The sequence below is a fragment of the Octodon degus genome, unplaced genomic scaffold (genome assembly GCF_000260255.1).
Source record: "Octodon degus isolate 3935 unplaced genomic scaffold, OctDeg1.0 scaffold00020, whole genome shotgun sequence".
Taxonomy (NCBI): domain Eukaryota; kingdom Metazoa; phylum Chordata; class Mammalia; order Rodentia; family Octodontidae; genus Octodon; species Octodon degus.
In genome coordinates, this window is record NW_004524596.1 from 8596619 (window position 1) to 8621632 (window position 25014).

Genomic DNA, 25014 nt, shown 5'->3' on the forward strand with positions numbered 1-25014 from the left:
AAAAAAAATCATTCTCTTGATACCACATCCCCTAGCAATCTACTATTTCTTTGCTCCTCTTCCACACAAGAGCTGTAAGAGCTGTCTGCACCCACTACCTCCAGCTCTTCCCTTGTTTTCTTGGAAGGCAACTGTGGTCTGGTTTTGTTCCACTCCTCTCATCAAAGCTTTCACTGTTCATGTCACTAATGAGCTCTGTAGTGGAAAACCCAATGTCCAGTTCCCACTCTTTCTCTTCTTTCCTTTTCTCTCTCTCTCTCTCTCTCTCTCTCTCTCTCTCTCTCTCTCTCTCTCTCTCGTACAGGGTCTACAGGGTCTCTCATTACACAGATCAGACTTGTAGTGATCCTCCTGTTTTCAGCCACGCCCAGTCTCAATGACTATCTCCGTGTGCCCCATGGGTGGGGCCCGCACAGCATGCTGGGGGACTGAACCTTGGAGCTGCAGCTGCCTAAGTAGGTGCTTTAATGCGCCGAACTGGCCTGTTTTTCCCTCTCCTTTCTTACTGGTTGGTCAGCAGCATCTGCAGGATTGCTTTACCACTGTCCTCCACTGTATCTGCTTCCAGGCAACCACACTCTTAGCTTTCTTCCTAGCTCACTGGGTGCTCCCTCCATCTCTTCTGCAAACAGTTCCTTTGCTTCTTTCAAACTCTTGGTGCTAGAGGAATCCAGAGCTCAGCCCTGATCCTGCTGCTCCCTCCGCCCCCATTAGTCTTCGGTGACATCAGTGAGTTTCATGCAGGCTAAATGCTGCCAATTCCTATATATCTCCAGAACAGACCTTTTGTTCTTAAAATGAAGATGCACATATTCGTTTGCCTACTTGAGATCATCACTTTGTTTAATGCATGTTTCAAAATTAGCAAGCCTAAAGCTGTCTGGAATGCAAGTGTAAACTAGATTTGCTAGTTTAGACTGTCTCAACTAGACAAGTTGAAATTAGACTGTCTAGACCATCAAGTCTAAAATTGAACTTCTTAGCCCCCTGCCCCCCATCTGTTGCTCTAGCTGCTTGGCCAAGAGCTTTGCAAGTCATTTGCTTCCCACCATATTGCACCACACATCCAACACATCAGCAGGCACTGCTGGTTCTATCTTCAAAGTATATCCAGAACCTGTGCACCTGCTTCTGTATCTGCTCCTGCCATCCTGGTGCAACTTCTCATTTTCTCTTGCCTGAGATTACTGCAAAAACAAAAAAACAAAATAAAACAAAACAAAAAACCCCCCACAAAACGAGGGCCAGCCAAATAGCTCAGCAGATTAAAGCACCTGCAAGCAGGTGCAGGGGCAGGGGTTTGATCCCTAGGCCCGTGCTGGCCCTGATCCCAGGACGTGCTGAGATGGCAATTGAGACTGGGCGTGGTGGCGCGCACCTGTAATACCAGCACTTGGGAGGCTGTAAACAGGAGAATCACTATGAGTCTGATCTAGTAGTGAGACCCTGAACACCCTCTAGACTCTTTCCTAAAATACAGAAAACAAAACAAAGCAAAAACCTTCTAGTTTCTCTATTTTCACCTTCTCCTCCTTATAATCAGTTTGCAATGAAGGAGTTACAATGATCCTTTCAGCGTATACTAGATAGACCTTCCAGATACCACTATGGCCTAGCTACCCAATTATCTTCATATGGTCTCAGGCCTTTCCATGCTGATTCTTGGCTTCTCTGTCTGTCTGATCCCATCTTCCCCACTGAGACCAGGAGGCCCACTGCCATTGTACTATCCTTTCCACCTCCTCAGCTGAGGAGCATTCTCCCTGGCCCTCTGTGTGTTTCTCAATGCTGGGGTGAAGGGCAGGTCCTTTGGTCTTTTGGGGATCCCAGGTAGAGGATGGGTACCATAGATCCATTCCAATATGCCTACCTTTGTAAGTCTTTTAGATTTCTTCCTCTGTAAATCTATAGAGTTCTAACATTCAGCTTGAAGGTACTGTAGACTGACTGGTTAAATTGTTAGAAATCATCCTATTGGCTCCTTTGAGCACACTTGTTCTAGTATCTTTGGTAAATCTACTTTTATCAACAAACTCAAATTGACCTAAGCCATCATATCCATCTTTCCCCTGCTGTGACATAATATAGCTGCTCATATTTGTTAGGATATTGGCTTAGCAATTAGCAGTGTTTGGAATTCCAATGTGCTAGATCTTTCCTTCCCCAGCCCTACATCTGCTAGGATGACTTTCATTACAGTCCTAGAAGGAGCCATGAAGCAATATTGAAGACACTGGTTTCCTCGCTCACTGTCTGGATCTTCTAGAAGAGCTTCCTCAGTCAGAGGTACAGCTGCTTCTGCTGGTGCAGCGTGGGGCTTGAGGTATTTAAGTCCCGTGTCCCCATTCTAATTCCCAAAGTCCCCATTTTCTTTATTCAACACTAATTTTCACCTAGGAGACCTAGCTAGGGGCTTTGAACTCAACTGATACAAAGAAATTCAGCATTCACAGGACCAGACTCTGGACTGTTCAATTCTCTCAGTCAGATGGCACCCAGTTTCTTGGCAGTCATAAGAAATTCTTGGAGTCTCCTACTATGCTGTAAGCCAATGTTTCTTAACTGGGGCATTGCTGAATCTGGACCAATTAATTCTGTGTTGTCAGGGTCTGTCCTGTGCACTGCGGAATGTTAAATGACATTCTTTGTCTTCATTCACTAGACTTCAATTCTATCTCTTTCCAAGTTATAGCAGCCAAAAATGTCTGTAGGCATTACTATGTGTGTGTGTGTGAAAATAGCTCTTGGATGAACCCATTGCATTAACTCAAAGAAGAAGGACTGAGGAATCCTGCTTTTTCTCTGACCTGGCACGTTCTGTTGCTAGAGGCAGTACTATACTCACAAGGCGTGTATTCCTTAGGTTCTGGCTACTTCCTACAGCACTGGGAGAGCACAGGGATAATGCAGTGTTTCACCACCATCACGTCTTCAGCTCTCTACTAATACTAGCTGTAACCTGTCTTTAACTCAAAAAGGTATGATAACAAATTCACACTTCTGGGGGTTTGCTACTTGAAGCCCCTCGGGATATCTATCTTCATATTAAAATCCTAGCTGTTAACAAACCTTGGTAGTTTCAGCAAGAATGCAATGTATTCAAGATTTATAGGTGGCTCTGAGCGTTCTCTAGGAAAGCACGAGACTGATGTTTAGAGGTGACCTGGCTGGGAGCAGTGCTAACCCTAGCACAGGAACATCTGCGGCCACTCTGCTGCTGTCACTGCCATGCACAGAGGCCAAAACTCACACAGGCGAGCGCACCTCGACATGAGGGGTGGAAGGAAGACCAGGCTCTGGTCAGGCAGCAAAGGGGCTTCTGCTTTGGAGAGTGAGGTTCACAGGACAGATTTCCCAGATGCAGAAAGATTGCTCAAATGGTACTAAACCAGCCAAAAACTTGAGCCAATGGATCAGGGTATTGAAAAAAACTAAATAAAAACACAAGTTTTAACCAACTTTGTGGGTTTTTTTTGTAGTGAACACAGGAAACATTGACTTTCTTCAAATGAGGGTATGGGACAATTAATGCTGTTTGGAAGGAAGAGTACCAATTTTACTTTCCACCACGCTGAAGGTTATTGGATTTCCTCATATTGTTATTATTCTTACTGATGTTTTATATAACATGCCATATAAAATGTCTTGCAGATAAAAATTATTTTCATTTTAATGGAGAAAAAAATTACAGGTTGATAAAATCAAGTTTAGTATCAGAAGAAGTTATGGATAAAAGTTTCCACATTTCTAAAAGTATGACAGGTAAAACACCTATCACACCTTCCCGCAAACCCTGGACACGCTTGCTTGGAGGCTGGAGCTTCTGCTTAGATCCAGTGCATGATGGGGCGGCTCTGTGTGCGACCTGACAGCGCTTCAGGGTCCTTTCAGAGCACTCCCCAACCGTTCTGGCGAGCACTGCGCACTTTGTGTGTACAGTACTGAACAGCAGGCGCGGCGGTCAGCCAGGTCTTGTCTCGAGGAGAGTGACGCCTTCCGGCTCTGGTGCCATAGTTAATCCTGCAGACCAAAGGGTTCCTGCAAAGCTGGCTTCCGAGGACTCGCACCCGACGTAGGGCAGCAGGGCCACTACAGTCCAGAAGGTGATGATTTCCTGTATTTACAAATGAACGCGTTTGTTTTTCCAAGGCTAACTTCGCAGCACTCTGCTGGCACCAAAGAGCCAAACGGCAACATGCTGTCTGAAGGCCCCTGGCTGCCAGCGTGACACGAGGACGGCGTTTCCTCTGACGTGCCAGTTCTGCCATCGGGACTTGCATGCTTCTTAACTCCAGGGTCATCGGTGTGGCTGCCTTTAGAATCTGAAGGCACGGGGCTCCCTCCATGACCGGTAAGGAGCCTGTGATGATCTTCGCTCAGCAATAACACAGCGGTTCCACCAACACGCAGCACCCTGGGACAAAGATGATTAATTGAGATGAATCTTTCTTTCTTTTTAGACAACAAACAATCTTGCTTTACTTAAAATAGTTGTTTTCAATTGGAAATTTAATTTTATCTATTTAAATACAAGGATTTTTAATAATTAGGTAGTGTCTTCCATAATGCATATTCATTATAGTAATTATGGAATCTCTACTACAAATCTGCTTTAATTATCTATTTTTACTCTACTTAAAAGGCAAGCCTCAAAATAACTTGAGTCACATTCTAATAAGTGACTCCAGACAGAAGGCAAGTGACGGAAGCCTGAAGAATCAGCGTGTTCAGGCAGACGAGAGGCTGATGGTGGAGGAAAGTCAGTTAGGAGAGAGCCAGGCTGCAACAAAGGATGGGGAACAAGACCAGGCAAACCCGGCAGACCCTGCGATGCCAGTTCTGTGGGAATCATTTCCTCAGCCCCTGGGCCGAAGCCGGGGAACCCTTGTGTGGAGATCAGAGGACGCTCCCATAGCCTGGCGGGTGCTGAGCCTTCACTGAGCCATGGAGGAGAAGTGACGAAACATACATTAGTGTTGAGAGATGAAAACGAGAATTAGATAATTACAGGCCTATTAATGTTTCCAAGTTCAGGGCCTTAAATTTCATGACATAAATTCTGTTGTACAGATAAGGAAACAGGGTGACCATTAGAGGACCAAGAGTTAAATGAAAGCTTTAGGAGCTTTTGCCCATCTAGTCCATTAGTGACCCAGACAATTCTGTCTCCAGACTGTGTTGCGTATTCAGCTCCTCCACCAGTATTTTGCTGAGTGCAGCACCCTCCCCTGACAGGCAGGCCTTGCTCCCTTGCCCGGAGCGCTCTGCACTCTCTATTCCCAGCTTCCATAGAAAATGGATGGGAAACTGCCGCCTCTGCAGCCGCTTCAGTGGATTTCAGATAAGCTCTACACTCCTTCCCCAGCACTCAGGACTCCTCCATCCTCTGCCCTCGCCTACCTGGCACCTGATCATGTGCCTGCTGCCCTCTGCCCTAGACCTTCCTTTAGGTGCGCAAACTGGTCTTGGGACAGTTTGCCTTGCGTTCACTCTGCCTTCAACATGGATTCCCTCGTGCACTTTCGTATCATTTGGGTTCCAGAGTCCAAGCACCACATCCACGGAGGGCCTGTCCTGACTGCCTACCTGAGGCAGCCACTGCTTCTCTCTCAGTCCCTGACAACACATCCTCCGTCATGCCCTGCACTGTGCCAGTCGCGACCTGCAATGAGCCTGTGGGTCCACTCCTCAGTGACCTGACTTCCTACACAGATGCCCTGCCAGCCCTGTTTGCTCCTGCATCTGCAGGGCCTAACGCAGAGCACAGAGGAAAAGGAAGACTGAGTCTCTCAGGAAGGCTGAGGGTGAGAAGGAGAGGGGGGCCGAGAGCAACCCCAGAGGAGAAGAATGGGAGACACCCGGCAAGAGGAGAGAAGCCTCCTCCCTGAGATGCGGGTGTTCACTGAGGACAGATGTTTCTATGGCGTGGACACCATGAAACATATCACATCTCTAAGCACATAAAAGGAAACATATTTACTATAAAAAATGAGATATAACCTCTATCCTTACAGTAAAACAGATAAAAAAGGCTGTGTTACTTGGGAAGGTAAGATTATGAAAAAATGAGCACTCTCGAAGGTAGAGATCAGCTTAACATTATTTTTAATTTTATTCATTTATTTGGCACAGGGCCTCGCTACAAAGCTCAGACTCACAGTGATCCTCCTGTTTCAGCCTTCCTAGTGCTGGGATTATAGCCATGCAACATCACGCCCAGTTTTGAAGTCTGCATGGCATGTGGTACCAGGAATCGAACCCAGGTCCTTGAACTTGCCAAGCAGGCACTTAGATCGCTGAGCTATCTCCCCAGCTTGACATAACATTTTTGTAACAGTAATTTAGCAAGAACGTTTCAAAAACAAAAAAAGTGCCAGGGAAATAGCTCAGTAGAGTAAGCGTTTGCCTGGCAAGTGCAAGGGCCTGAGTTCAATCCTGGGTTCCACCAAAAAAAAGTTAAAAAAAAAAAAAAGTATTTGCAAACTTTGACCTAGAAATCTCACTTCTAAGACACTATCTAGAAGAACAGCGGTAGCCAGCAGTCGCTAAGCTCTTGCTACGTGCCAGGCACTGCTGTGGTGCTTCACATTATTTGTCAAGCCCCAGACTGTTCTTCCAAGGGCGCTCTCTTGGCCTCGGCCTTTCGAAGATGAAAAACTGCGCCACTGCGGTTTTAAGCAGCATGGTCATATGATGAGGGTGAAAATCGTGCAAATGTGTTCAGGGTCTTGTTCTCCTTTCGTCACATTATTCTTCAGTACAATAAAAAGCTGTGAATCACTTAACACGTTCATCTACATGTACAGTTCACGTGGCAGGACACACACACTACTACAGCAATCACTGGAAATTATAATGTGCAGGAAAACTAATTGAAAAGGAGATTCATTGAGTGAAAAAAAAAGCAGGTGATAGCATAGTAAATTAAAGATGATTCTATTAATGTACAATTGAAAATATGTATCCATTCATGTGACTCAGGACTGATGTACTCAAAATTTTTTTCAAATAATGGAGAAAATACTGCAGTAAAAATCATTTTAAGTTCTGCATTTCTAAAATAAACATTTTTGATCAATATCCTTCCAGAATAATTTCATGTACAGATACACATAATTTCTTACTAAGAAAGCTATTCAGAAATTATAAAGCAATTATTTTCCAAACTGTCTTTCTCATAGCCCTCGTGTATGGGCATTACACAATAATATTACTTCTTGAAAAAAAGCTGTAGCCAATTTGTTGAATAAACTGCATCAGACAATATAAAAGAGATGTCTCTTTTGCATAGGAACCTGCTGGACCAGATGAGGGTAGATGACAGAAATCACCCTCCATCATTTGACCGAGGAGCGCATGGCCTTGGCCACCCTAACATCTGCAGATGCTCTGCTCCAGGCGGCTGCCGTGCTCCCTGCACCCGGAACACACCCTTGGGTCCTCTCCTCACTGGAGAACTATTGAGTGAGCAGCTGTATGGAGAAAGCCGGAGTGGCCCCCCTTTAAAATTCTCTGCAGGAGCTGGGGGTTCGATCCCCGGGCCTGCCATGCTGGCCCCGCTCCTGGGGCACGCTGAGACAGCAATTGAGACCGGGCGTGGTGGTGAGCGTCTGAAATCCCAGCTCTTGGGAGGCTGTAAACAGGCAGATCACTATGAGTCCGATCTAGTAGTGAGACTCTGAACACTGTAGAACCTTCCCTAAAAATACAGACACAAAAAAGAAAAAAAATTCTCTCCCATCTGCATTGAAACTGTGCCTCTCCTCTGGGATGGTACCCAGGCCTCTATGGCAGGCAGCGCATTCCCCTGCCTTCAAGTTGAGCAAGGTGAGTTCCTGATTCTGCTCAGCTGCTTTACGTGGTTACCTCTGAGGGCGGCTCAGATGTGCTTCCCTCAACTCCTCATGATGCTCTCTACCCATGAATGGCTCATCTTTAGCTAAGTCAGCAGAGGAAATAAGTGAGCTGAGAGTACACAGCTCAGCCACCAAGGTGACTGTTATGGATCTGGTACGAAAATGTGAGACTTCGTTGCATGTAAGCAAAAGGGGGTGTCGCTTCTTCCTAGTCCCTTTGGTGGCCACCTGGGCACAGCGGGCACCTATCATCCTTCGCATTCTAGGTCCTCTTGCCACGCTCATTCTCTTGGGGGTCACTGCACCTTGCCATCACAGACTCCTCCTGAGTCTTCTCCAATCCAGGGTGTGAGCCTTCACCATAGTTTCTAGTCCTGCCCAAGCCCCCTGGCACCAGCTCCTTCGTGGGCCTGACTGCATCTCCATCTGCATCTCACAGCCACCCCAGCCCCTACCACAATGCTCCTGTCAGCAAGAAGTAGCCAGAGACAGTCGTAGTCGCCCCTTTTCCAAGACAGGAAGGGTGGGTCTCAAAGCTCCACTGGGTCCCCATGGTGGCGAGTCAGCATGGCGGGGTGGAGATCCAAGCCCAAGGACCACAGTCTCCAGGCAGACTTGCGTCTCCTTCCCCCTGGTGATCCCCAAAGTCCTCTTTTATTTTTCCCTGCACACCACCAGGCCTTCCCAAATTATCGCCTATTATGACACCAAAACTACCTACACAGTCCACCCCAGCCCGGATAAATTCTTTGTCTCTCTGCCTCGCCCTCCGATGGTGCTTGCAGTCTCTTCCCCACCTTTCTATGCCCCAGCACTAGAGGATTTTTTTACTTCTCTCCCGCTTCTCTTTTATGCCAGAGAAAGGAACCTCACGGTGATTACTTGTCTGACATCTTTAATTATGATTCTATGGTCTTGAAAAATCCACAGAACCAAGTATTTCCACTGCCTATTATGAACAGGTTCATGAAACTTGTATTTTTTCTTATTTTTACTGACACAATTTCCCAACTCTTTCAACTTCTAGCTAGAGCCTTAAACTATCAGTAAACCACTGGAGGAAAAGTTATATTTACTTATATACTTATATGTATCCTCAGCTAGTTCTCAGAAGCATTTGAAGTGGTTTACACTAAAAACTCAGGTAAATGCTAACATACTGCGTATTTTCTAGGGGCCCAGCACTGTTCTAAGAACTTTAAATCTACTGAACCTTCTGAAAAATGCTATGAGGTGGCTATTATATTTAAAGATTAGGCACAAAGTGGTTAGGCAGACTGGCTATGAATGAAGAACTATTAGTGATAGAGCCAAGACAGCAACCCAGGTAGCCTGGCTCCGAAGTCTGTTCTCTCGCCACTATAATATACGCTATTGCTGACATAAAACTCCAAACTACAAAGGGTGAAAAGTTAGGTCATAAGGGTTGGAGGCAGTGATGAAGAAGACAGGCCATAGGAAAAGGAAGTCTCATGTTCAAATACATTCACCTGGAACTGGTCCTACAGAGTTACTCTAACCACTGGAATTCTTGACTCTCTTCCTAATTCTCAGGTATTTACATTTATTTCCAGGTGAGGGCACACAAATCTATCATCGTCTCACTTTTAATTACCTGGAATAAAAAACAAAACCAGCTTAGAGAGGCAGGCTGGTATAATTTACTAGCGAAGGCTTATCCATGTCCCTGCGACTCATGGCAAGGTCAAACATAGGCAGCACTAGATTTTAAGTTAGGTTGGGGCATTGTTTTCTCTGGAAAGTTCCAAGTTAAATGCACATCAATGCTCCTACATATCGGTACCTCACTGTGAACTGGTTAATGACACAGATGGCGAATTATCTAGCTAAGCTCAAAGGCTGTGTTTATTAAGTCTGGTGGTACGGCAGAGTCACACTGGGAGATTTTAAGAAATATTGATCCGACCTCCCCACCATAGCAATGAATATAGTCTTAATGAGGAGAGACGGAGGAATTGCATCAGTATCTGGTGAAATCATCCTGTAATGACTTTAATAAGGTTTTTTTTTTTTTTTTTTTTTTGCTCCGAATGCCCTCATGGCTGGTTTGGCTGGCTGGAGAGTTGTGGGGATCGAACTACAGCAACCTGAGGCTGACAGCTTTGTGGAAGCAGCCACTGAAACAAATGAGCTAAGGCCAGGCCCCTTTGTAATGACTTTAACATGAAGTTGAACTTATAAAATCTTCTCAAGGGGAGGGTAATATTGAGCGGAGGGGGTGTGTGAGGTCTGAATTACAGGCGATGCCCAGAGGTAGGAAGTCCAGGTATTAAAAAGTTAGGCAACAGGGAGAATGGCTTTCACAGCAATTCAGAATGAACATGAAGCACTCCTCTCACAAGAAGCACTGGGACGGCCCTTAGTAGGGCTCAGATTTCTCACTATGTGTTAATTTTCCTGACAGAATGTGATCCTTCACAGTAAGTCACCTCTACCCAATGCGTATGCTCATTTAAAAACAGCTGGTGGTCCATTATTTACAGAGGAGGTTCACAAGATTTGTATTATCTGATTTTATCAAACGCCCTACTGAGACAACAAGAATTGATCTCTTTTCCCCATCCATTCCTTCATGTATGAATTGTAGGCTCACTCCTCTATTATCTCAAGTGATGAGAAAAATCTACATGCAGGCTTCACTGACTGAACCGCTGCAAGATCTACTTCCATCAGTATATTCTCTTCGGTCAACATCAGAAACCTAGAGACAAACAATAATCTGCATTTCTGTGTCACAGCCAGCGACAGTCTCGGCCGTTCTGTGTTGCTGGACGCGCCACAAGCAGCAGAATTACATTTTGGGGCTAACAGCTGTGTAACACGAGGAAGTTAGTTTTTCCTCAGTTTATTATCTGTAAAGGTGGCTAAGTTTTGGGGAGGCTCAGCAGCAGATGTGTAAGCTACCTGGCCCTGTGACTGAAATAATTTTTTCTGTATGAAATTTATAAAGATGACACAGGGCAACACTTATTTCACTATGAACTTTGTGCTTAAAATCTCAGAAAATTAAATTTAGGAATAACCTAGCAAAGTACTACAATGCAATCAGACCTGAAAAGCTAGAACAGATTTTGGATAAATGCTCAGTAGTTAAAAAAAATTATTGAAAATATTCAACAACTTACCTTGCCATTTCTTGTACAATGGTTTTGATGTCTTTTTCTAGTTTAAACTTTTTCCCAAATGGAATGTCAGAAATAATAATATCAACACTTTCTGAAGGCAGTGGCAATTCTAAAATACAGAAATCAGAATCCTATTACAGTAGAGTCAAATATTTGCAACTTAAAGAGAAATTCGAAGTATATGGAAATATCTTTACATATTAAATGAAATTTAGGGTTGCTTGTACTATTACTATGAAATTATAAGATCTCAAATGCTCTGAGAATCACTAAAGATAAATGGCAAAATAATTCTATTCTGTCCTTTGAAAAATGTTTTTTCATGTATGGTAAAATATGACGTAAGTTAACAAAAATTTTAATTCATCAGAAAACCCAATTCTCTAAACATATTATATGCATAGAGTTATCAGATCCAGGAATAAATCAACTGCCTAAAAAACCTTTTTGCAAAATTATATTCTGAAATTCTCCCATCACTGTATAGGAAGTTTTGCATGCTCGATCTATGTCCTTTTAAGGGAGAAAATCCAAAGCTATCTTTGTATATTAAAAGAGAACTCAGGGCTGGTGAGATGGCTCAGTGGTCTAAAGCACCTACTTAGAACAAGCTTAGCAAAGCACAGGGACCGCGGTACAATCCCCCAGCACCACATGCCAGCCAGCCCTGCCCCCTGGTGGGCTGAGCTGGCCACATACACCAAAAAATAAATAAATTAATTTAAAAAAAATTTATATAAAAAAAAGGGAACTCAAAAGGTGAAGAACATATAAATCCTAAAACTACACAGTCAATAATCAACACAATAAATATCACTACACACAGTTAAATATAGACATGACTGTTGAGTCTAAATTTTCTTAACATTTTCTCCTCAGAAATTCGCATAGGGCAGTAACACACCCACATTTTGAATGCGCTTTCTATTTCGCTTTTTACTTCCAACCCATACTCCACATTCAGGTAGATATTTACAAGCTCAAGGTCTCCGCTTTCTTGAAACAGGATCTCACTATGTATCCCAGCCTGGCTTCCAGCTTGGAACTGTCCTGCGTCTGTCTCCTGCGTGCTGTGGCTACAGGCATGAGCCGCCATGCCTAGCTCAGTTTTCTTAGTATCTAATCCCATGAAATGCAATAAAGTTTGAAAAATTTTTATAAATACCATATAAAATGTGTTGGCAAGAAATTTAGAAACAAAAAAAAAATCGTGTTAGTTGGGTGAATCCAGCGGCCACCTGCCACTCTGCTCCTAGTTTATTTATTTGTATTTTAGGACAGCATCTACAGGGTGTAGAGGGTCTCAATGTGTAGACCGAATTCATAGTGATCCTCCTGTTTACAGACTCCCAAGTGCTGGGATTCCAGGCGTGCGCCACCATGCCCAAGTCTCAACTGCCACTATGGCAGGCTCGGGGATGAACTGTTCCTAGTTTTAATCCATGTATGACATTAGCAGAAGAGCACCTTGTTAGGAAAAAAGCAACAGGAGAATGTTCTTTTAAACTTAGGCAGGGATTCTTTGTTATCTATCATCCGCTTATTTGTTTGTTCTGCAGTGCTGGGGACTGAACTCAGGGCCGCACGCATGCCAGTCACGAGGCAGTGCTCCACCTGGGTGCTACAGCCCTCCCAAGTTAGGTGTCAACTTCCTGCCCTTGCTCTTAGGGTGCTGAATGATGATGATGGAATTACAGTTATCCAGTGTTTGTTTGTTTTTTTTTTTTTTAGGGACCACATAGTCATTTATTTGACTTCTGTATAACCCCAAATCTTTCTTTTGTTTTATAACTCCCCTGCCTCCACCAAAGCCCTACTCATGAATTAGCTGCCCATTTGTGTAGATGCGAAAACACTGTTTTTCTTTGGTCTATTATCTATTTTGACCTGCAATTCTACAATTTTTAATACTGTTTTATAATTCTAGAAGTTAATTCTCTGTCTGTCTGTATTTTAGGGAAGGGTCTACAGGGTGTTCAGGGTCTAACTAGATCAGATTCATAGTGATTCTCCTGTTTACAGACTCCCAAGCGCTGGGATTACAGGTGTGCGCCACCACGCCCAGTCTCAGTTGCTGTCTCAGTGCGCCCTGGAGGGGCAGGGCTGGCATGGCAGGTCCCAGGGATCGAACCTCAGGCCCCTGCACCTGCTTGCAGGTGCTTTAACCCACTGAGCTATTTGGCTGGCCCTAATTTTAGAAGTTGAAGGAATAAAATTCACATAGGTATAAAAGGCTGTTTTTAAAATCCCAAGCAAAGCAGTGCCATTTTCCAAGTGACTACAGAATAATCTTTCAGTGATGTGGTGTGGGGCACACAGGCTGTAGTGCCTGGCTGTCCTCCTGTGGCTTGGGTACCAGCTGTAGGATCTAGGAGGCTCCAGCTCTCTGTGCCATGGAACAGGAGCACCCACTTCTGAAGTCAATAGATGAAATACCACAGGGGAAACAAGGAGAGCGGCGCCTGCGTGGCACCCAGTGAGCACTGAGCGACTGCAAGTTACTTTATGGTTATGATGCACAATGTCATCTATGACACCCCGAAGAGACGACAGTCAGATGGAAACACAGTGGGGACAGAGCTCTTTGAAGAACTCCACAGAACCCAGTGTCTCCTTTCCTCTTCTGTGAGGTCCCTGGTGTCCCAGGCAGGGCAACCACCTCTGGTGTGCTGTGTGTGTGGTCCTGTCCTGCAGCAGTGGTTCTCAAGGTGTGGGCCCCAGACCAGCCACATCAGGGTCGCACGGAACTAGGAACCCGTGCATATGAGGAGAAGCAATGGAAGCTTCTCAGAAACCCTGACTGCTGGCCCCGCTTCCAGGTTCTGATGCCGAAGCTCCTAAAGCGGCGAGCGCTTGACCTCTAAGAGCCCACACATGGAAAAATCCCTTAAATTATTAATTGCTTTGGATAGCCTGCAAACAGTTTTTTGTGGAAAAGGAAAGAAGAGCCTAGAATAGAAACAGATCAAAATAAACAAGTAACCCCCCCTTTTTTTTTCATCCTCACAGTCCTTTAAAAATTTATTTTTAAATTGAAAAAAATTTAGTTTCAAACTACTGGTTGCTTTAAGTAAAATAACTACTCTGTTTTTTTCTGTTTTCCCATAGAACAATGGGTAAAAACTGATTACAATTCAGATTTATGGGCCCAGGATTTCTTCCCACAAACCTGAAAGGCTTTTAAGATATCCCTCTGTGCATATATTAAAAACCAGACTCAGCTGAACTCTAATTTTCTTTTAGATACAGGGTCTTTCTATGTAGCCCCGGCAGCCTTGAACCCAGCACGCAGCTAGACTAGGCTTAAACTTCTGGACCTCCTACCTGGCCTCCTGCGTGCAGTTTTGCCACGTCTAGCTGCAATGGAAGGACTGAGGACTTTACTGAGTGGGGCGCATCCTGTTACCCATTTTATTTTCTTACAGTGTTTTTTTATTCTTTTCAGTGCCCAGGTTCCAAATACATCCTGTAATCCTGACAGTTGTTTAGAATTAATTCCACATTTCAATTAACTCATCGCCAATCCTTCGCCCGACTTTCTTTGCTCCTCAGCCGGCTCAGCTCTTCAATGTCTGGATTTCATTAAAAATTCTGCCCCCTCCCTGGGGCTGATTAGTGAACTGTTACATGAATGTTTCCATATTTGAAATACTTGTATAAAAATGGCACTTTTGGTTGGGCACAGTTATTTCTGTGTCACATACAGCTTCAATAACCTGTAAATACAATCTCAAACCTTGTAAGTAGCCACTATTTTATTGGCTATAATTCTCTATTGTGGACAAAATAAAATTTGAAGTTTATTGCATTAATCATCTTTCCCTTAGTTGCTGCTGGTGGATTTTTTTCCTTTTCTTTCTTTCTTTTTTCTCATTTAAGTAAGTGCAGAAGGATACAAATCTTTTCTTGGAAATTTCACCCGACATTTTAACACAGAACTCTATAATCATCTTAAACATAAAAAATGTAGTTTGCCATCTGGATTGGGTCACCACATAATTTATTTTTATTTTCATTTTTCTTTTGCCCCACTCCACCATATAATTTATAGTCCAATCAAGAACATTGCTGAGAATGACATGCTAAAAATAAAGTTGTGTATTTTTTATATGCTTACTCTACCAACTGGCTTATTATGGCTGACCTAAAAATGCTATCTCTTTTCTCCTGCCCTTTATTTTCTTTCCATTTTCCTAGCCATACAGGGCACCAGTGGTGCCTTAGTTTTTCTTTTCAACCTCTTGGTCTACAGCTTCTTTAACCAGTGAGCCTGAGGCTGCTGCAGGTCTCAAGACTCAAACACCCTAAGCTCTCCTCCCTCTTCTTCCCCCTCCTCCTCCTCAGTGCTGACCCTGGCTTCCCCCACTTCAAACTTCCTGATGGGCAGCCTGGCAGCCAGGCTGAGTTCTCAGGGAACCTGTCTCCCTTCCTAGGGATCCGCAGATCCACACTCTTTTCTCCCAAGCTGCACAGGGCTTTGTTCCACCTGCCCGACTCCACAGAGATGCCCATGGGCACCCCTCCTGTGGGTGCCAGCCAGCCGACCTTAATTCTTCCAAGCTAAAGTGCCTGTCAGCTTGGACACAGTGTGACAACTTGCTGTGGAGCACCTTGATGGGTGACGAGGGTCTGGGTGCAGGGCAAGCGGGGTGTGACACAGCTCTTGCCAAGCCTATGGCTACGGATCTCCAGGCCCCTGGTTGGGCCGGACGTGGGGACTCAGGATCACTTATCCCGGGCGGGTGGTGTAGCTGCCTCCTCCATGGGAGAAGGATCACGGGTATCTTTTTTAAAAATCCAACTTCTAAATAATATTTTAACATTAAAGGTCATAAACAAAGTAAGTATTTGTGGTATATAGTCGCATACTGACCAGTTTCTTAGATGTGAGTCTCTAATCCCTTATCATTACTAGTATTTTTCTGAAGAACAGAATGATTTTAAAAATAGGAACTTTACAAACTTTTTTAACTTCAAAGTTCCTTTTGAATGTTTAAAAAAGTTCTCCTAAGTATGTATTTTTGAGAAAATCTTTTCCTTCAGAACAGAGCTTGAAAGTACCTGCTCAGGCAGATGCAGGGACCAGGATTCGCTCCCCAAACTGCTGTGCTGGTCCCGCCCCTGAAGTGTGCTGAGCCCGCACCTGTAATCCCAGCGCTTGGGAGGCTGAAAATAGGAGAATCACTGTGAGTCCTATCTAGTAGTGAGACCCTCAACACCCTGCACTAAAATACTTAAAAGAACACAGCAAACTCTGCTGAGAGAAGATACTCTCAGTTCTTCTTAATTCTACTTTTTTTTTAATTTGGAAATTTAATTTGTCAATATTTTAGCTCTCTAGTTTCTAGTTCTTCCAGGATGTCTCTGACAAATACCTTTGCAATACAAAATGCAAATAACTTGTCTCCATTCTTTTACCAAATTTAGATGTTGAAAAATTAAGGGTGACTGTTTCACTCCATTCTGTAATACTCAAGTCCAATTCAAATGGAGAAAGCCCTCAGAAGATCACTGCTGTAAGATCCCCAAATACACGCCGCACTTTCCGAGTCAAATCTTGGCCATCACTGATCTCACTGCAGTTTCCTCATGTCTCTCTCCGTGTTCATGAGGATGGATTTCACTCTCTTCATTGTATCAGCTTTGGTTTGAGTAGTTGCAATTTGCCAATACATTCAAAAGCCAAAGTTTTCTGGCATTCTATTTATTGAATCATTCGATCACACACATACAACAGATCTGGAATAACATGCAACCCGCATCATTCAGATCGGGTCTATTGAGCAGACTGCGTCTATACAGCACTATGGCAGGTCTGTCTTTGAAGCTCTTCAAAGGCCAAGGCTGAAAGCCACCCAGTTAGGTGAGCAAAGAAGACGCGCTGCGCATGCAGGGCAGCTCTGCAGCCACTCTGTATATATTTTAAAAGCCAAAAGCTGATTATTTTGTCAATTTAGGCTTCTATTTCAATTGCTGCACAGTGTTTGGAGATAATTATGAGTTATATGGGCACCATGTTAAATTCCCAGTATGTTTGTTGCATGAATTTTAGCAAGAACATTAATTTTTATTACGTTGTGGTCTGCTAAATTAACACACAGCACAAATGTGGGCTGCTGAACTAAACTTCAAACAGCATTCGTGCCTGGTAAGCACAAGGTCCTCAGTTCAATCCCTGGTAGCAACCATCCACAAACAAAAACAAAAACACACAAAAAAAGCAAAAACAGTATTCACTTTATGTTTTATCTTTCATAGGTTAAAAAAAATTAAAATTTAAAAATTTCCTAAATTTAGAGGAAGAAATCCTAACCACTCTTGGAATTGACTTCATTGCCTTTCAGAAACAACTGATAAATTTGGTACTAAAGTGGCAGCGTTTAGCTGTTAGTGCAGGCCTTCTGGTGGAGCCCACACAGCAACAGCCTGGGCTTGATTTTCTTCATGTGCATGAGCAAGCTCGGGAGCTCGACAGGAACAAAATTAATTTAGAAAAAGAACCATTTAATCTAAATGAAAGGTCATGCTTCACAGGGCGATATTTAAATGCATTTTCTTTGGTTTCATGTGATAAATAGCTGGGTTTGGGCAGAGCATCCTTAAGATTCTACCAAGGTTTGAAAGAATACAGTAGTGAAGGAAGCTCATGTGGCCAGCGCCGCAGCCAAGGCCCTCACAAGTGGAGGCAGGCGTGAGCAGATGTTTTACTTAACCCAGGCATTGGTCATTAGCTTTCTTGAGAATTGAAAGCTTGGTGCTTACTAAGGCAGGAATGCACCTTAACAGGCCTACTGTTGCTGAAATGGGTTAGGACAAAAGTGTTACCAAACAACAAAAAACAACACCCCACAATCACACACATGAAAAGCTGCCTCACAGTGAGTGAGAAAGGCTGCGCAGCTGGGGCAGGCAGAGCCCCTCTGCAGGAGCTCCTCGGCCCCCGCCCCTGCCCCTGCCCCGGCTCCACGCATGTCTAATTCCCCGCTTTCCACACTTGCCCTCACGCCCCAGGCTGGCTGCCTGACAGCTTGTGAAGCTTCCAGGCCGGCTGGGCATGACACACCCTGCAGCCACCACAGGGCCAAGCGGGCCTGCAGGACAGGCATGAGCGGAAGTGACACTGGTGTGAAGGAGAATGCAACCACCCCAGTACGGGACACTTACGGATGCCCCGGACAAAAAACAGCCCTACTCCTAGAAGGGTGTCAATAAATGACACCTGAGAACAAAGCACAGCTGTTTCCAGGAAGCTTGTTGTCACCTAAGCAATATCTGACACAGGCTGTGGCATGTAACTGGGAACAGTGACAGCATTTTCCTTTACTAAGTGATGCTTTCAGCCTTTAATGAAATCTTAAATATTTCTTTTGTTCAGATCTCTGTATGTTATAGTTTCTACCCTGTACTAAGAATATAAATATATTTGTGCATTAAAAAAAAGCCTAACCAATGACTAATTGTTATTTCTTAAGATACTGTAGCTTGTAACATGATACTCATTTGATTTCAAATTTTCATGATGAATAAAACTCAGGAATAAATACATGCAATTTCTCATGTTAAATAAGCATCTATTTTTACACTAGTAGAAGCTTATAACACAAAGTGAACATGCTAAGAAAACTGGAAAAAACAAAGCACAATAAAGAATAGGATGATGTTATAGAAACGTAAGTCGTGACGAGTTACTAAATTACTAGAAACATCCAGACGTACTCAGGACCTTTTATTCATGGTTTCTCTTCAGCGCGTTACTTCATGTGGTATATAATAAATTCTCATCAAAGCCCCATGAAATAGGTCCTGTCTTCATCTTATAAATTAAAAGCATACAGAGAGACTCGGTTTTTGCTGAAGGCCACATAACAAAGAAATGACAGGAAAGCCAGAATTTATACTTGGTCTGCTGGAATCTGAACTCCACGTGGGTGCTTGGTCGCTGTGGTGCAAAGGTATGAAATGCTGACCTGAGAACACTGAAGTGGACGCACAGGTTTTAGTCTAAATCGTACTGAGGATTAGAGCTGTTAAAGGTAAATCTGAACTAATGAAAAAATGAATACTGTAGCCAGAATGGCAGCTGTGCAACAAGGGGTGAAATATTGTATTTATTTAATTTTATTTAATTTTTTTCTGTATATTAGGGAAGGTCTATAGGGTTTTCAGGCTCTCACTACTAGATGGGACTCACAGTGATTCTCCTGTTTACAGCCTCCCAAGAGCTGGGATTACAGGCTCGTGCCACCACACCCAGTCTCAACTGCCATCTCAGCACGCTTCAGGGCTGGGGCTGGCAGGCCTGGGGATTGAACCCCTGGCCCCTGCACCTGCTCGCAGGCGCTTTAATCCACTGAGCTATTTGGCAAAATACTGTATTTAAAAATAGCTCCAATTTCTATCTTTAAAGAATTCCTGCTTGGCTGGGGAAGTCGCTCAGTGGTACAACACAAGGTCCTGGGTTTAATGTCCAGTATGCACAAGGTCCTGGGTTTAATGTCCAGAACTGCAATCAATCAATCAATCAATCATTAAATTAAAAAATAAACAAGCCTCCCTTCAGCACTCACCTTCCAGGACTCGCAAGCACCTGAATGTGCTCCAGGGCACGGTCCTGTTTCTCTCTGCTGTTCCTATTCCCAGGGAACACTTAGGAATTCCAATGTTAGCTCTGATGTTACCTCCCTCACGCCCAGACTCCAGGTCTGGGGCAGATCTCCCACTGGATCATCTCCACTTGGTGTCTGACAGTCATGTGGAACAGAACAGGCTTAACCCTCTAACTTTCCTTCCCTCCAGCCTTCCCTGTATCAGTAAGTGATAATCCCACCCTCTGGCTGCTTGAGCTAGAAGGCTGACTTGTTCTTTTTTCTCCACTCTCCACATCCAATCCAGCGACACAGCCTTTGGCACTAGCTTCAAAGCTACATCCCTGCCCTCTTCCCAACTCATCCATGGGTTCCACTTTGGCCCAAGCCACCGTCTTTTGTTCCCTGGATTGGTGCACGAGTCTGTTCTTGTCCTCCTTCCCCTGCAGGCTCTTTCTGTGGCAAGCTGCACTAGACACGGCTTGAGAGCTAGGACTTATTTGGTTATGTGGCACCACAGAGAACTCTCTTGTTTTAAAAACAGTGGACTACTTTTTGCTTCTATTTCAACTGAAACTTGGTGGAAAATACCTTCAACATGAAAATTACAAAAGGGAAGCGAGGTGGCAGGGGTCCCAGGGTGATTTAGCCCTTCCACCCTCAGGTCACCACGGTGCCGGGAGCGGGAGGCATTCTGAAACCTACTGCCCAGGAAGACCTTACAGAGCAATTCCAGGCTCCTCACAGCAGCAGCATTCTGGAAGAACTCAGCTGATTTCAGTTGGCTACAGAAGCGTGCATTAGGCACAAAGCCCTACTAAAAACCTTGTCAAGGGGCCAAGGAAATAGCCCAGTGGCACAGTGCCTGTTCGACAAGCACAAGGTTGTGAGTTCAATTCCTGGCCCCCCAACATAAAAAATAAGTAACAACCTTCTTAGGTTAAAAAGGTAGTCACTTGCTGCAAACAATGTAAGATTTCAATCAACCATATACATTTTTTTGTAAGGGTGCTTTATTATGCTTATGTGATGGTCTTGCTACGCAGTTCAGATTCGTAGTAATCCTTCTGTCTCATCCTCCCCAGAACTGGGATTACAGGCATGTGTCACCATACCCGGTTTCTATTATGCTTTATCTAATATCCTAATATTTTCTTCTGTTGTTGCTCACTTTTACTATTTTTCTATAATAAAAATGTAAACAGTATTCTGCTCATCTTGATCATCGATTTGATGCCTATTTACTGCCAAGAGAATACTACTTCCTTAGCTGGAAATGAAATGTGCTCATATTTTTAAGGGCGAGAGGTGCATTTCAGGAACTCAGAGCAGCAAGAATAAAGGCTCCTCTAAAATAGGCTAGGCCGGTGTGGAGCCACACCCCTGTAATTCCAGCACCCAGGGGCTGAGGCAGGAGGACCGCTGTGAGTTTGAGGCCAGCCTGGGCTAGAAAGGGAGTTCAAAGCCAGCCTGAACTGCATAAGGAAACTCTGTTTCAAAAGTCTAAAAATTGGGCTGGTGAGATGGCTCAGTGGTCTAAAGCACCTACTTGGAACAAGCTTAGCAAAGCACAGGGACTGCGGTTCAATCCCCAGCACCACATGCCAGCCAGCCCCGCCCCCTGGTGGGCTGAGCTGGCCACACACACACAGACACACACACATACACAAATAAATAATAATAATAAAAAATAATAATAAAAAAAAAGTCTAAAAATTACGGATCTTAAAGGAACGTTACTTTAACAAGGGACGGGGGTTTATGAAAGTGATTCTCAGTCATGTCTGACATCGCTGATTGCCAGTTAGTAAACAGGGGTCACTGTCTTCCCCTTCCTTGTGGGTGACCAGCTGTCATGGACGCAGTACATAAACAACTAAACCTGCGCGCATACCAAGTGATTTCTGCTTTCGGTTCTTACCGGTGACAGAGACTTGAAGCAACTCAACTGTACCGTGGAGGCCTGCGGCTTTCAGGTTGTCGCCCGCGCCGAGCAGCTGCGAGCTGCTCACGTCAGCGCCCACGTAGTACCCAGCCTATGGAGGAAGAAATGTTCAGTAGAAAAGAAAACCATGAGATCCAGCAGTGATTAGCAGAAGCTACTTGTATGTTCTCCAATGGTGAAAATTAACAGATTTTTAAATTCAAACAAATAAATTTATAGGTGTTCTTTAAAATATTAATAACAAAATGAAAAGCTTTTGTTAAAATTTTAAAATATGGTAATACTTTACAATTAAAAATGCCTAAGGAATCTGGGGATTAGTCTATCTAGGTTGTGACTAATTACTGGAATTTTGTCAAATTTTCCCACAGACAAGAAATTTACCCTTTTAATTTATTTTAACCACAGTGACTAGTAACCTGTAACATTAAAAATTATAACCCCATCATTGATAAATGAATATACTGATTAAAATAAATTCATGTCTGCATCTTGTATTAAGGATAACCACTAAGAAGATAACAACGTACAAGGTATTAATTATTGAAACTGTTCTATTAATCAGTTTTGAAACTGTCTCATTGCTATTTGTTTCTCAATAAAATTAATAAAAAAATAAATGTATTGCTTAGTTACACCAAGTTTTACCACTTACTGGCCATTCTTTAGCAGCTTCCAAAAGTATTGTTCCAAGTCCACACATTGGATCTAAAACAAATGCACCAACCTATAGACAGAAACATGAATCTTTATTGTTAGGTCTTTCTTCTATGAAACTTAGGTCTTCTATGAAACATAAAAAATAAAAACTTTTTTAGATGAAGAAGGTAGTTACTTGCTGCAAACAATGTGAGATCTCAATCAACCACATACATTTTGGGTGGTTGCTTTATTATGCTTTTTAAGTTAATTACTTATTTGATACAGGGTCTCACTATGCAGTTCAGACTCGTAGTGATCCTCCTGTCTCAGCCTCCCCAGCTTCTATGAAGTTTCTTCATAGAAGAAACTTAAACCTGGAGGAATCAATATTTCAAGAGTAAAAATCCTTTTTATACTTCAACAGTCACTTTAGGTAAAATCTGACAGCATAATAAGCTTTCCATGTTTAAAGAGTAGAAGGAAAATCAGTGTGAACAATACCAGGGATGGGGTGGTGGTGACACTGAGCGGCGGTGGGGGACACCACCCAGGCCGGCTGGGGCACTGCCCGGACAGTACGCCTGGATCTGAGAGCCAAGAGCAGCGTGCGCCTAAGCCTGTGCAGCCCAGGAGGACACCTGGTCTTTCTGCTCCTCACTAGGGAGCCCAGGCTGAAGAGTCAGGGCTGTTCCGAGTGCAGCCACTACCATGGCTGAAGCAGAGAAAGTGTGACAAATGCTGCGCTGCTCTGGAGGGTGCCACCTGGCAGGGACTCATTCCTCCCCCGGCATTCAACTGGCCAGAACATGGAGTGTGGCAGTCATGCGATTTCAAGGATCCAGGGACGTATGTATAATCCTACCCATATTTGGGAGAATAGGAATTTAGAGGAAAAACCCCAATTTCTTCCACTCTGGGGAATCGTGTCCTCTCACGTCCTGTATATCAGCCAGGTGCAGTGGCACCTGCCTGTAGTCCCAGCACTCAGGAGGCTGAGGCAGGAAGATCACCATGAGTCTGAAGCCAGCCTGGGACTACACAGTGAGTTCAAGACCAACCTGAGCTACACAGTGAGACCCAGTCTCAAAAAAATAAAACAAACACACACTTTTGTGGCTCCATTCCGATGGATGGGTAACTACTGGATGGCTGAATAAGGAGTCACAGGATGTACACTTGAGGGGACCATGAGGCCACAGGCCAAAGGAGGCCAGAGTGTCGACAGCGAGGCTACTGAGGAAGCCCAAGTGGGAGAGGATGGAGGTTTGAATGACGAGAGATGAGGTGCAGGTGGCTGGATTCTGGGTATACTGTTCAAGGTGGGGCCAAGAGGAAGAACTGGACGTGAGCTCTTAGACAATCCTTAGGGAGAACTGCCTGTCACTGAGATGGCAGCAAGGTGGGAGGAAAAGTTCTGAAAGGAATATATTTCTGGATATGTTAATTTTTGAGATACTTCTCAGACTTCCAAGCGTGAATGCCAAGTGAGTCACTGGATAAAGGAATCCAGAGTTCAAGGGTTCAAGGTTCAAGCTACAGACTTAAGTTTGGAGAAACTGGTGGGAGTCATAAATGGTATTGAAAGCATCAGAGAGAGACGAGCTCGCTTGGGAAGCAAGAGGTGCTGAGAATGGGCGGTCCACGGACCGAGCTCTGGTGCTTCCCCAAGTGCCGATGCTGGAAGATGAAGATCCAGAGGCCACACGTGACGGGAGGGAAAATCTGGAGCGCTGTTCTGGAAAAGGGTGGGAGAACCCGTTTCAAGGAGCATGGTGGTGCCCTAGTGCACCACAGAAAGGTGAGCGTGGTCAGCGCAGCGCTGACGGAGCCTCACAGAGGTGGGCACAGCAGAGACTGGAAGAAAGGAAGACGGCAAATATGGGCAATTGTCTTAAAGTTTCTCATTTATTAGACAGAAGCAGAAAAAGGGGGCGGCAGCTGAAGGGACAGACGGGTTCAGGAGAGGGATTGTGTTCCTTCAATACACAAGGTACAGCAGCAGGTATATATGCTGCCATCGACCTGGTAGGGAAAGCTTCCCTGAATACGCGACAGGAAACAGAATCAGGTACCAAGTCCCGGAGCAGGACAGACAGTTTCCTGCTGTTGTGCTGCGGCAGAACATGAGGGTACAGACTGTGACACACTGGTGGATTCGGCCAGGAGAGCATGCCTCAGTTTCCTTCTGATTCTAATATTTAGGTGAAATGAGAAGGAAAAGAGTTAAAGGTGGGGACAGGCACACAATGATGGCAACAGAGTAACCCATGCTGTGAGGAGGGCTGAGAGCAGGTGGTGAGAGTGAAGTGCAAGCCAAGCGGCTGGAGCGCCCTGGAGAACTGGCAGGAGCGAGGGAGGAAGAGCAGCTCCAAATTCTTTTGCTCTGAGAGGGCATCTCGCTGTGCTGGCCACATGGCCTCGGACTCCTGCTCTCACGCCATTACCCTGCCCTTGCCTCCTGAGACTAGCACTACCTCATTCTATCTGGCTGGGACAGGAGTCTGGAGACTGACACCAGGAAGGGATACCCTTCTGGCATGACAGGACCTAGCATGTGCCCGGTCAGATCATTAGAGGCAGGGAAGCCGAAAAGTCAAAGGCAGGCTGCTGACTGGGTATGAGGACCAAGGGATTATGGGGCTGGGAACGTAGCGCAGGGGTAGAGTACTTGCCTCACGTGGGTAAGGCCCTGAGCTTGATCCCATGTCCCCCAAATTATGATGGGAATAAGGGTCTACACTCTGAGACTGGCATAATCTGAGGACATGCATTTTAAGCATGCCAGGGTTCTGGGCAGAAGGGATGAACTGATCATTTTGAGGGCAAGGAAGAGCAAGCAG

At 44.5% G+C, this 25014-nt stretch overlaps 1 protein-coding gene across 2 annotated transcripts in view; it reads right to left on the minus strand.

The window, feature by feature from the left end:
* Nucleotides 1-3679: 3679 nt before the first annotated feature.
* Thumpd2 (THUMP domain containing 2) overlaps nucleotides 3680-25014 on the minus strand; it is a 34116-nt gene continuing 12781 nt past the window's right edge. For both annotated transcript variants that reach the window (XM_023711261.1, XM_023711260.1), the window contains 4 exons: nucleotides 22188-22259; nucleotides 21509-21623; nucleotides 11003-11111; nucleotides 3680-4414 (listed from right to left, as the gene is read on the minus strand). In XM_023711261.1, the coding sequence (XP_023567029.1) occupies nucleotides 4090-4414; nucleotides 11003-11111; nucleotides 21509-21623; nucleotides 22188-22259 (621 nt within the window). In that variant the 3' untranslated portion in view covers nucleotides 3680-4089. The remainder of the gene's footprint in view (nucleotides 4415-11002; nucleotides 11112-21508; nucleotides 21624-22187; nucleotides 22260-25014) is intronic.